The 12,902-nt window shown below is 38.7% G+C and overlaps 1 protein-coding gene across 1 annotated transcript in view; it reads left to right on the plus strand.

The window, feature by feature from the left end:
* Positions 1-12,902, plus strand: part of CUBN (cubilin) — a 166,347-nt gene that overhangs the window by 26,210 nt on the left and 127,235 nt on the right. Inside the window, exons 18-22 of the mRNA XM_014945868.1 lie at positions 1,682-1,838; positions 2,451-2,629; positions 3,115-3,277; positions 3,521-3,737; positions 4,935-5,065. Coding sequence (XP_014801354.1) covers positions 1,682-1,838; positions 2,451-2,629; positions 3,115-3,277; positions 3,521-3,737; positions 4,935-5,065 — 847 coding nt within the window. The remainder of the gene's footprint in view (positions 1-1,681; positions 1,839-2,450; positions 2,630-3,114; positions 3,278-3,520; positions 3,738-4,934; positions 5,066-12,902) is intronic.

Below are 12,902 nucleotides of genomic sequence, written 5' to 3' on the forward strand. Positions count from 1 at the left end.
TTTGCTGACATGATTTAGAGAACCGGTTATTTTTATCACTACTCACTGGGCTTTGTAAACCAAAAATGTAAGAAGAAAAAATGTAAACTCCTGTGAACATTTCCTGAAGCTCTGGAAACTTTAACAGATTTTGTAAAATATTTACAAAGATTTTGTAAATATTTTAGCACAAATTCTGTTTCACTTGCTCCTCTATAAATCCAGAATAATTCTGTCACCTCAAACTCAAGTTCCGGAGAAATATCTGTTAGTCAGAAAACCATCTCACCAGCTGGAGATTGCCAAAGCTGGGCAAGCAGGCCAGCCACTACCTGCTCACCAGGGTACCAACAAGGGTTCACTGCCTTCTCTCCCAGCCCGTGGAGAGGAAAGAAGAGGTGATGTGAGAGGGGATCTGAAAGGTGTATGTCCCTGGCTTTGCCAGTTATTTCACTGAAATGATTTTTTGGGGGTTGACAACATGTAGATGCATTTAAAAGCAGCTCCAGCTACATGAGCAACCACCACTTTTACAGCAGAAAAGAGTTGTTTTGTTTTCAGAAGAATCTTTGGGAGAAAAGTTGCATTTTTCTTAGCCTGGGCAAATAGCAGCGGACCTGACTTAGAATCATAGAATGTGTTGGGTTGGAAGGGACCTTTAAAGAACATCTAGTACAAGCTCCCTGCAGTAAGCAGGGACATCTCTACATGAAATTGCTCAGAGGCTCATTAAGCATGACCTTGAATGTCTCCAGGGATGGGGCCTCCACCACCTCTGTTTTTTGGCCCTCAGCTTGTTGGCAGCCCTCTTGGAATGGGATGGGCACCCCAGAGGGTGTTCAGAGCTCTTTGCTATAGCAGTGCTCTGCCTGGTCCCTTGGATATACCTACTCTTACTTATGGACGGTGGGTTCAGGGCCTGAAGTTTGGAGTCCCAAATACCTCTTTCCCTTCTAATCCCCTTGGTAATCAGGATTTGTAATCAAGTTCTGGGAAAACACATAAGATACGTTTCTCCTTTGATTAGCAAATTGATTGAGGTCAGTAGAGTGGCAGTGCAGAAGGTAAGAGCTGGAAGAGATTCCCTGATACTGTCATTATTGTGAATTGGACCCTTCAGATAAAGTAATGGAAAGCCATCAGTATACCTCTTTGCTGCTTCGGGGGCTCAGAGTTGCACCTCCTGTTAGTGAGCTGTCTGGCTGCAAGTATGTATGGGTGTGATGGGACATGTGCTTGTTCTGGAGAAGTGCCATTGAAAATTCATTAGAAGCTTCATGGCCAGAGCAAGAAAATCACAAATACCCACTTTTTCCCCCAGCAGATTTTAGTGCTAAATTTATTAGCTAACACTGGTGAGCACCTTACCTGTCTCTTTCATACTAAAGGTGTCATTTTTGGAAGCATAGGCCCAACTTGTACTAAAGCTCTGGTTCATAGAGAGGGTCTATATCATCTTAATGTCCTGTGACAGTAGCATGTGTCTGTGTCTTCTGTGCCCGTCATCTGATCCTCCCTCTGAGGTCTTGTAAATCATGTGCCTGTGCCAATTACTGTGATGGCTCTTTGTTCCTCTTATAAATAAATACAATAGTTACTCCTTTTGTTATTTAGCAGCTCTTGTGAGATTATAATTTTATCCAGATATCAGATCCCAGCACTTTTATGATCTGATATGTTTCTTTTTTTTTTTTCTGACTAGGTTCGAGATGGTGACAGTGAGATGTCTTCCCTTATTAGCAGGTTCTGTCATAGTACACTCATGTCTCCAATCACTTCTACCAGCAACAGTCTCTGGATCAAGTTCAAGTCTGACGCTTCTGTGCAAAGGGCCAGCTTCAGGGCTGTTTATCAAGTTGGTAAGAGGAACTGGTGACTTGCACGGTGAACTGATCTGTAATTTGGACACTTTCAGTCATTTTCATACTATATTATCCATATAATGGGTTTAAGACAACCTTCCAAAGAAAGGAAAGAAAGCAAAAAGAGTCAGTTTGTTTATTTATTGCTCCTTTCAGGTGAAGATGATGCCTGCAGTAGGTCTGTTGTAGGCACTCCTAGCATGCTTGGAAATGCACCCCTCATTGCTTCTATTAATGATATAGCACTTGCTGCTAACATACCAAAGATGATATAGTTATAATTCTGCCCAAATGTTTTGCTTTCATTTTTCATATCTTTTAGTTCTTAATTACCAACAAATCTGGGACACAAATGAGTCAAATCCATTAGTTTTCATGGGCACACTTAGGCTGGTCTTCTGTATGTACATGTTTACGCTATACTTATAGCATTATGTTCTTTTAAATACTTTCTTAATGCTAATTGGATCTGTAGTAGAGTCAGTAAGGAAATTGGTTTTTAGTGATTTTTTTTTTCTTGTAATTTCATAGTGATATTTGATAGACATCACGTTATACATTCCTTGAAATCATTCATCACAAGTACTGATTGTTGGTGTCTCTTGGCAGCCTGTGGAGGCTCCTTGTCTGGAGCAGGCACTATCCATTCACCTTACTACCCCAGGGTGCCCCCTCACCCAAAGACCTGTGAGTGGATCATCTCCCAGCCGGAGAGCAAAGCGGTGGTTCTAAACTTTATCGACTTTGGCATTCGAAATACAACCACATGTGATTCAGACTACATTGAGGTAAAGAACAATACACTTATACTATGAATAGTAGATGGATTCTTATCTGTATGTTCCTTCTCACACCCATCTCCACCAAAGCAGATTGCTTGACAGACAAGCACTTCCTACAACAGTCATAAAAGCTTTTCCAGGTTCATAATGGGTTCCCAAACGTTTACTTGGGTTCTCCAAAGATGATATGACCATTTTGATAATCAGAGTCAAGTAGCAGGTGTCTTTAAATAAACAGGCCTGGTTTTGGAGGTTTATGTGCTGCTTACTGTTGAGGGTGTAAGACCTCAGCTTTTCTCCATCTGACGCGCCTTAGGTGGGACAATCATAAGGTTGCATTGTATGTGCCTGTAGTAGAAACCATGCTGAAGAAAGGGTAGGGTTCGACTTCCTAAAGATCTCTTTTACACGGTTCTTATGAAATCATTTATGCTTACAACATTTATATAATATAAATTTGTAAGGGATATTTTGAATACACTGTTCTTCAGGTCAGAGATGGCAACAACACAGACTCTCCTCTTCTGGGGAAATACTGTGGTACAGCTGTACCATCTAGAGTGCAATCTACACGGAGCGTTCTCTATATCAAATTCAGAGCTTCCTCTCTTACCAACCTTGGCTTCAGGGCTGAGTACTGGCCAATAGATACAGGTAAGGATTTTTTTGTTGTTTTCTATATAGTGTCGAGACTTTCCAAATTTTCCTGTACACTGAAACCAGTTGGCCATTAAGTTTTATGATCATGTAATAGGAGGTAAATTCTAAATCATTTAGTGAAGTATGCATCAAAGAAAAAAGACTATGACATTTCAGAAGAAAAAGTAACCAATTTTATAACTGCTTATTATTTTTTAATAATTATATCATTTAACATGATGTTTTAAATCTCTACAGTATGTGGTGAAATTCTCACCAGACCCGAAGGAACCATTACAAGTCCTGGTCACCCAGATGTCTATCCACATGGCATTAACTGTACCTGGATTATCAACGTCCAATCTGGCTTCCTTATCCGCCTGACGTTCACGTCATTTAACCTGCAATTTGATTATAATTGCAGAAAGGATTATCTTGAAATATATGACAACAGCACTGCACAAAAATTGGGAAGGTGAATATGTCCTACAAAGCTGAATTACTGTAGAGTGAACGCTATTCTATAGATCTCAACATCCAGTTTGCTTTCTTAAATTTTGTGTATAGCTTAATTTCTCTGTATTACAGAAACAGTAGTAGCAATTTTTCTGCCTAGCATAGTAAAGGCAGCTTGCTTTCTTTGACCATGGAATGAGAACCACATTTAATAAATAGCATACTGAGAGAAACTATCTTGTGTTAGGAGAGACAGTAATTTTAAGGGCGGGTTTCAATAGCTGACATTGTCCAGCTCCGTTAACATTTTGACTCATGGGAATTAAGTTCAAAAGCATTAATATATCTGTGCCCAGGTAAAGACATGGTTTGCAATTTTAAGGGCGGGTTTCCAGCTCCATTAACGTTTTGACTCATGGGAATGAAGTTCAAAAGCATTAATATATCTGTGCCCAGGTAAAGACATGGTTTGAAACACTTGGAGAAGTGAAAAAAAGATTACTTAAAAGATTGTGCATTTGGATCTTGGCAAAAACTAAACCAAACTATCCACCAACTAAACCAAAGTATCCATTTTATGACTTTGTTTTCACTTTCTCCTGATCTTTATCTTAAGGAAGAATAATTCCTTTTTTTCCCCCTTCTCCAATTGGATACACACAGGGTTTTCTTGCTGTCCTAGAATTCAAGAATGTCTGGACTACTTAGGAACAGTATCCAGCTGCAGCTACAGGCTGTAAAGTAGTTGGCTGACATGGCAGTATTTTGGAAAATATGGAGCAAATGACTCTCCTATTATAATGGAGAGTGTTTTGCAACTTTAGGCTTTGGCCAGCTGCTTCAACTGCTACAAAAACCCAGAATATGTTGTAGATGCAGCACAGACTAGTTTCAATAAGAATTTGACAGTTTCTCCTCTGATTTTGCCAGGCAATTTAGGTTTGTACCCTTGCACACGTAGTAGTATTTGATACAGGGTACATGGCTGGGATCTCTATAACCCAAAGGAGAGATTTGTGTATGTGTAACTGTTCAAACTACTCGGGGAAGCTGAAGCCCCATGATACAGGGTACGTGGCTGGGATCTCTATAACCCAAAGGAGAGATTTGTGTATGTGTAACTGTTCAAACTACTCGGGGAAGCTGAATCCTCTTCCAGTGATACAGATGCTTCATAAAGTACTGCTATTCAATTTGGGGCATCTTTTTGCTTCAGGTACTGTGGAAGATCGGTTCCACCATCTCTCACTAGTGGTGGCAACGTGATGATGTTGTCCTTCGTGACTGATCACAGCATTGCATCTGAGGGCTTCTCAGCTAATTATATCTCCCTGAACGCCTCAAAAGGTAGTATGTCAGTCTTTTCATTATGCAAATTAAGTGTTTTCATCTGTCACTGTAAATAACCACTACAAGAAACAGAAACATTATTTTCTGTGTTAGCAGAAGACTGCCTGGTGCCTCCTCTGCCCTTCATTACTTATCCTTCTTGACTCACATGCTTTTTCCTATCTAGGAAAGCAGAAGGCAATTTCTGAAAGCAACACTGCTATTTTCTTTAAAAAGCCAGAAAGAGCTGACATGGCAGAACTGCATGAATTATTTAAGAAAAGTATTTTCTGAATTTGCTTTGTCCATTCTGATCTGAGTGTGTATGATCTAGGAAGCTTAGCAATCATGGACAATTCACTTGAACTCTCAGGTGCCATAAAAATTAATTCAGTCACCCTATTTAGGTGCAATATTGATGGTGGGCAGAGAAAGGTATATGGGATGAAATTTGATAAAGCAGCAAAATAATCTCAAAGCACAAGCTGGTTTTTTTACATTAAGAGTGCAACGTTTCTGTCTCCAGCAGAGTTCCAGGTTCCTGGTACGCCTTAAATCTGTCCTTTATGTATCTTCTTTTAAGGGGCCAAGGCATATATCAATGGGGAAAAAGACTATTGAAGAGAACAATGACTGTTCATTCCCTTAAAGCCAAGAAAACCTGAGAAATTACTCAGAATTCTAATTGATTTGAAGATTTTTCCAGGGTAGAGGCACACCTGTGTTTTCAAACTATGCTGAACCCACCATACGTGATTCAGTATTTGCACATGAATCCAGAACAGAGGGCATTTTAGCAGTGACTGAACTTGAAAAAGAAGCCTTTTGGTGAAAGATTATAACTACCAGTTTCGTAGACCCAATTAGACATGGATCTGCTATTGCTCCCCTCACTGCTAAACACAGATCTGTAGTCAAGAGAATTTATGTAGGCAGAGGGACAGGTTCTGCCTCGCAGAATTAAACCACAGAAGACATAGAGAATACCAGAAATTCATAGTACTTACCTGTGCAGCCATGAACTGCCAATGGCTACACTTTGTTTGCTCTTAGTTTCTTTAATAATTTTATTTTTCCTACTTTTTGAGTTTCTCTAACCTGTTTAAAGCCAGCAAAACTTCCTTGTGAAAAATACTACCTTGTGAAAAATAACTGCTTTCTTGGTGACAGCTTTGGAGATTTGGCTATTATTTCATCTTTCAAGCATGTGTGTGGGCGAGACCAGTACAGATTTTGCCCCTGTGTTATTATTCACTACCAGAGAAATTATAAATCCAAATAATCCCTTTTCTCAGCTGCCTTCATTCATACTTGAGTTATCTTGGCATGGAAACCAAAGTCAGTAAAAACAATTAAGATTTAATAAGAACTATTCCAGGGAGGAAATTTTTATTTGTTAGAAAATAATAGGCCAAACCCCAAGTTCTCCTTTTAAATTCTTTTAAAGAAAGACTCTGTAGTTTGGAAACTGAGTTCTTACTAGTGAGAAATCGTGAAATTATCAGTCTTATAAAGTCTTTTATGAGCTTGTTTTTGCAGCCGCAAACTGCAACTTTTGTAAATATGATTATTGCTAGTTACTGTGATATTTTTCTTTTACTCTCCTTCAGATTAATATTTCACGTAGAGATTTGATTCCTTCCTAACTGTTCTTGTAGCAGCTCTTCTCACAGTTCATCAAGATCAAAATATTCTTTATTCTACATTAATCTGTATTTCAGTTTCTGTGTAACCCTATCAGTTTCTCTGGTTTTGCTAGTTATCTCAGTGCTTTTCTGTCCCAGTATTTTCTGTCCAGCTTCACTCTGCCTCCTCTCTTCCATATTCCCCTCCTTCACTGCTGCCACCGTGACTGGATTTTCTCATCTTTCATCCAAAGCCCTTCCACACGCATCCCATGAGGTTCAAACGGCATTAACACCGTCCCTGGAATAATTTCAAGCTATGCCTTAAAAATGCAACTCCGGTTTCTCATCAGTGCTATTAACAGCTATGTATAAAATGTTTATATGAAATTAGAACTATATAATATCTTAATCCAAAGTCTAGACAACAGGTATGATTTTCTTTTCCCATAATTAACATAGACATATTTACTACTTTTCAGCTAAACTGGGCTAACTCTCAATTTATTCTCACTCAGACCTAGAACTATGATCTCTAGAATAAATGCTTTTTCTTTTCAACCACTATAAGTTGTATAAGGATGGCAAAGTAGCAGATAACTACTAAAAATGGGAGTAATAAACTTATTGAGAAGTTGAAACTAGGATCTGTTTTCTATACAGAGATTTGTTTCTTTTTGTCCCAGCACAAGCATAACAGTATATAAAGTTGTCATAAATACTGGACTGTTAACATTCATTTTTCATTAAGAATAAAGTGTTTTGATGCTGCTGTGGCCTGAGAGAAGGCAAACACATGTGTGTGTGGACTTTGCTGTGAGAAGCAACTCCCCACTTCCCTGAAATAATATCAAGTTTAGTTTTCATACTGTGAAAAGTTTAGGCCTGATATTCATCTTATGTATATCGAGTTACACTATGGTAGCAAACTGCTGAGCATAATAATATCTGAGAGATTTACCAAAGCTATGGATTTTTTTTATTTATTTATTTTTACATCTGCTGCCTATTTCCATTTTTCTGTTAAGGAAAATGTGGTTCTAATAATGTTTCTTGTGCAGTAAGAATCTTTCATATTTTTGAGCTATGTTTTCATAGCCAGCTAGAGTGTAACCAATATCAGAACTGGTCAAAGCTGTTCTGGTTCATATTAGACATTTCAATAGGCTTTTGCCTGGAGTTATTTTACAGAGAATGTGCTTTTGAAAAGATGGTCAAGATTGGCCCCCAAAGAAGAATAAATGGGAGTAAAAAAAAATGTGCTTCTCCATGCCTCTTAACAAACAATGTTTGTGCTAGCGTGGTTTATCTGTGATATATTAATTAGTTGAAAAGTAGTCTGAAAATAATGGCAAAGCTATATTTCCTCTCAAAAAATCCGAATGCCATGAGATACAGCTATGGCCAGGGTCCATAAAGTGCAAACAATGGTTTCAGCAGCCTGCCAGCTAGTAGCTGTGAATAAATCATACAGCAGCCATACAAATGGAAGCTCCTCAGTCAAACACGCTCACATGATACTCAGTTGTTTAAAATGTATATTGCCCACTTTAATTATCTGTACCTCAGCTGCTTAGCTCTTGGCCATCTTTCTGTCTTTTCAAGGGGAAAGTGACATGGAAAGCAGGGTAGTGTTTGGATTGATTTCCTAGAATCCACGTCTCAAATACCAAATGATAGATTTTAGGATTTTTCTTTTGCCCATCTTGGCTGACCACAGCACAAAGAACCCGTGTAAAAGTACTGAAAAATCTTTCAAAGGGCTCAGTCTTTCCTGCAAGTGTTGCTCAGGGTCTTGAAAGAGGCAGGCCACGATTTTCCAATAGGAGTAGCACTAGAGTCAGAGTATGTATTTTATTGTCCTTGACTTCTTCACAAGTAAGTGGGAATTTATTTGTTTTACTTTGAAAAGGGGTTTTGGGAGGGATTTTCCCCTTTTCTTCATTTATTTGTTTCAGTAAGGAGGCTTCATTTCATCCTTTCTGCTGAGAAAAGTCATCCTTAACAAGGTTTTTAGCAGATTGCCTTCCTGATGATAGAGGTTTTTTATTCCTGGTCTTTTCTTGGCTTTGGTAAAAGATAATATTTTTCCTCCTTATCATCCTGAATTGTGAATTATATTTTATACCAAGAGGGGTAACTTGGTTTTAAATAGCTTCATTGTGTGGTACATGTTAGCTGACAACGACTGACTGGAGAAGTCATTGAGTTTGAGAAAGATGAGGAAAGGAAGAAAAACATACATGCACCCATAGACTTAAAAGTGCACATGAAAGTGATGTATAGATTTTTGTGCCTTCTTTTTTGATAGCTGAGTACAAGTCGAGATCTCAGTTACCATCTTGCTGACTGAATCCAGTAATTATTAGGAGGATGTTGCCTGGCTTTTCTCTTCAGCTGAATGAGCAAAGACAAGAATGGAAAGTAATGTCTGACCAATATGTGCATGCAGGGACACAGGGCATGGTTGAACGAGGCTGAGCTAAGACAGAAAAAAAGTCTGAAGTCCTGCAGGCATCTTGGGCATCTGCTCAGCTCGTGGTGAGTCTCAGGAAAAAGGCTCCATCAGCTGGCAACTGGCCACTTGTTAGACCACTGTAACTTGGTTATGTTTGATCAGAGTATTAGTCTGCCTATAGATGCTTATATATGTGTATGCAGCTCTATAGTATGTGTGTTCATGTGTAAATCAGCAGAAGAGAGTCAGAGATTCTTCTTGAACAGCTGTACCCAGTGTTGCTAAGGCATTTTGGTCTGAAATGGTACAAAGGACCTTTGTGTGCCTCCTTGGTAGAAGTTAAGGCTGCTAGCATCTGCCAGCAGCAGCACCAGAAGGCCCTGGAGTACAGATGTGCTTTTCCAATGCCTGTGGAGAGGTGGATACTTCATGTGATAGTTTCTTCCTTTTTTTTTCTAAACATGCATAGTGTTGCATAAAAGTCTAATTGTTAGGGATCCCAGTTTTCCTTTGGCAGAGTGAGATCGAAAGGAAGAAACTGCCATTTTACATATGACATTATAGTTTTATTTTTGATTAATAAGAATTGTGGCAAGTGATGAATGTCTCTTTATGGGAAAAACCACGGACGTAATTTTCTGCAGTATACAATCATGAGTGAGGGGTACAAAAGCTGGCATTTTTCTCCGTTGTTGGCTATTACAGTGGATTACTGCCATTTATGGCATTTTTTTCAGAACAGCAAACATATTTAGGACCAAAATCAGAAAGCGGATTGAATAGCTTTCAAAACCTGACACACTGGTAAGTCAAGATGTGCGATTGTCCTTGGAAATTGCTGCCACAAATTCACGAGCAGTGATAACTGTCTTCAAACTAAATCGAATTCATATTTTTTTCAGGCATATAATAATCACGTTATGGAGTTAGACTGCATTCTGAACTTTGGCAAAGCAGTCAAAATACATTTTTCCTGCTAACTTTGCTAACAGTTTTCACTGAAGGAACTGTTACTGCCCAAGCACACCCCCAAGTGCTGTGTTAGCGAGGGGAATGCCAGCTCTCCTGCTGAAAGCAGAACACAGCAAATGAATCCAGTTACCAGAAGAGAGTTGGCTGACACAAAACATGGGTTCATTTATGCTTTCCCCAGTCATCATAGCAGTGTCTACACTTGGATTTCTTTCACTGTGGCCAGAAGTCTGACATTTCTAAGGCAGTCTGGGCTCCACTTATCACCCTTAGCTCACAAAGAAGATTGTTATGTGCAGTGTAGAGCACTGTACAGCATCCAGTTTAAAATGGCACACTTTGGATAGGAGTTTCTGTATGGATTACTCCCAAGAAAGCAAACTTTGGTGAGGGAGGGAACCTGGACAATTCTGTGGAAATTGTTCTTAAAAGGGGTGATAAAAATATTTTAGCTTCTGTGTTGCTAATTTTATCCTCAGGGCCCTTATCTAGTGCATCAGTTTTAATATTCTCCAGTCTGAAAGCTAGTATTCTCCTAGCCTCTGAGTGAATAAGGAACGGTAGTATTGCAACAGCTCTAACCACTAAATGTGCATGAGTCAGGCACCTTCCCTTCAAAAATCAGGAGGAAATTAATTAAAAAATAAGTAAGCTAATAAATAGTAAACCTAATAATAAATCTAACAAACACACATTTTAATTTTAATTTTTTTATTGCTTTTTGTGCAATGAGCCATTAGGAAAAACTTGGGTCACATTTCTAAGTCAGATTTCTAGCCCTGCAGGCAGTGTTCTCAAGAAACCACATGACTTGAGGATCTGCGGGTTGATGATAAGCCCTACGTACCGTGAAACTCCACGGGAGCTGGAAGCACAGAAAGGGCATTATGAGGATTTATAAGGCAGAATAAAGTTTTTAAGATGACCAGGACTAACCTGATTGTTATATGCATTCATTAGAGCATATGAACACACAAGTGACTAAAATTCTAGATAAAGACTTTAATAGATTGTGATTTTAGGTAAACTAGTGCCTGAGACCTTTTTGACTTGTCAATACAATGTACAACCCAATGGCAGGGTATTATTGGCCTGTTTCTATGTCACGTTTCTTTGTTGTCCTCGTGATGAATTAGGAACATGAGCCTGGTAGCCAGCTTTGAGGGTATTTATCCCACCGAAAGCATTTTCCACAGGGGCCTTCCAGGTCACCAAGAATTGAAAAAACAACCATTAAAAAAGACACTATTATAAGCAAGAGTGTTTTGGTGGGTAGAATGGATAGAAAACAGACATAGAAATGACCAGCCTCAGACACAGAGGGACTGAACTGTGATTTCATCCCCTCCCCCTAAATTATTATGCATATTAAAGTGATAAGCACAAGTATTACTGCTGCAGCTGTGCTATGTTAGAAAACAGGTTTCAGAGATCTGTGGCAGTCAGCTTAAATGAGTGCAAAGTTAATCATAATATTTTGCTTGCTCTTTCAGTTGTACTTTATAATTAGTCTAACCTTGCCTATTTGATTAAAAGCATTTGAGAAACCTGCTTTCATTTCTTATATGTGCAACCTGTAGGACCTGAAATAGGGGAATGGAGGACTAGAGGAGTCCACAATTTTATGCTCCCTCTCCCCTTTGTTTTTTTTTTGCCAAGAGCTACATAATGGAGTCCCTCTCTTAATTAAAATTATCAAACTGTATCTTAAAAACCAGCAGACTTTTTTCCCCTTTCTGCATCTGTTAATGTTGGCTGGCTCTAGAAACCCCCTGATAGAAACTTTCTGCTAATTTCCGAATATCTGTATTCATGGACAATTTTTAACTTCAGAGCTGTACTGTCATTGAGAGAGAGTGTGTTCTATTTTTCTTTTCTTCATGCTTCTTGATGTTTATCTCTTTCTTTTTCTTCTGCGCTTGCTAAGCTAAACAAATTAAGCTCCTCTAGTGTTCCTTGCCTACTAATCTACTAATTTCCTGTTATTTCCTCAACCTCTGTCGTCTTCTCATTTGATTTCCAGAACATCAGTGACCATGGCAATCCACATTTTTCCAGGTGACGTGTCACCATGTGCATTGGTATCAAGATTCCCTGTTTCGACTGAAAACATCTGACACGGATTACATTTCTTCTTGCCTTTTTTGCAGCCAGATCACAAACCTTTTTCAGACTGTGACCAACTAATATATGGCAAATTTTATCTTCAAAAGAATTACCATTTTTATATTTTTAAATATTTTAAAAATATGTTATAAATATATTTTTAAGATATTTTCATTCCTAGTCCTTATGTCTGTGCTTTTGAAAGATCTTCCTTTTAATTATTGATGAGGTTCTGGCTCAGCTTTAGTCCACGTCTTTTTTTTTCTTTCCACCTCATAACACCAAGATGCTTCTGCAGTGCTTACAGAGAAGTCATGTATCTGATTTTAGTATAAGACCTTAAGTAGAACTGCTTTGCCTTCACAATCTAAGGATTACACTATTTTCCAACTGATTGTCACACGTGGCCCAGAAAATGGGAAAATAAATTTAGATTTAAATCCCCGTCTCCCAGGTTTGATCATGGGGAATGCCTGAGAACAATACACCATCTCCTCATATCTGAAGACTGCATTCAGTTTCCACCACCACTGCTTTTCAGAAATTCAAGAATCCCACCTTTGGTGTTGATCAAGACATCCCTTTCAGTTTCCTATCTCTGCTGACCTGGGTTTTAGGTCAAAGCCAATGTAGGCAGTTGGAATTAGTCTTCTGTTGCCCATTTATTACAGGGCCAATGTTCTGGTAAGAGCTG

Source organism: Calidris pugnax, unplaced genomic scaffold (genome assembly GCF_001431845.1).
Source record: "Calidris pugnax isolate Ruff unplaced genomic scaffold, ASM143184v1 scaffold19, whole genome shotgun sequence".
NCBI classification, from domain to species: Eukaryota; Metazoa; Chordata; class Aves; order Charadriiformes; family Scolopacidae; genus Calidris; species Calidris pugnax.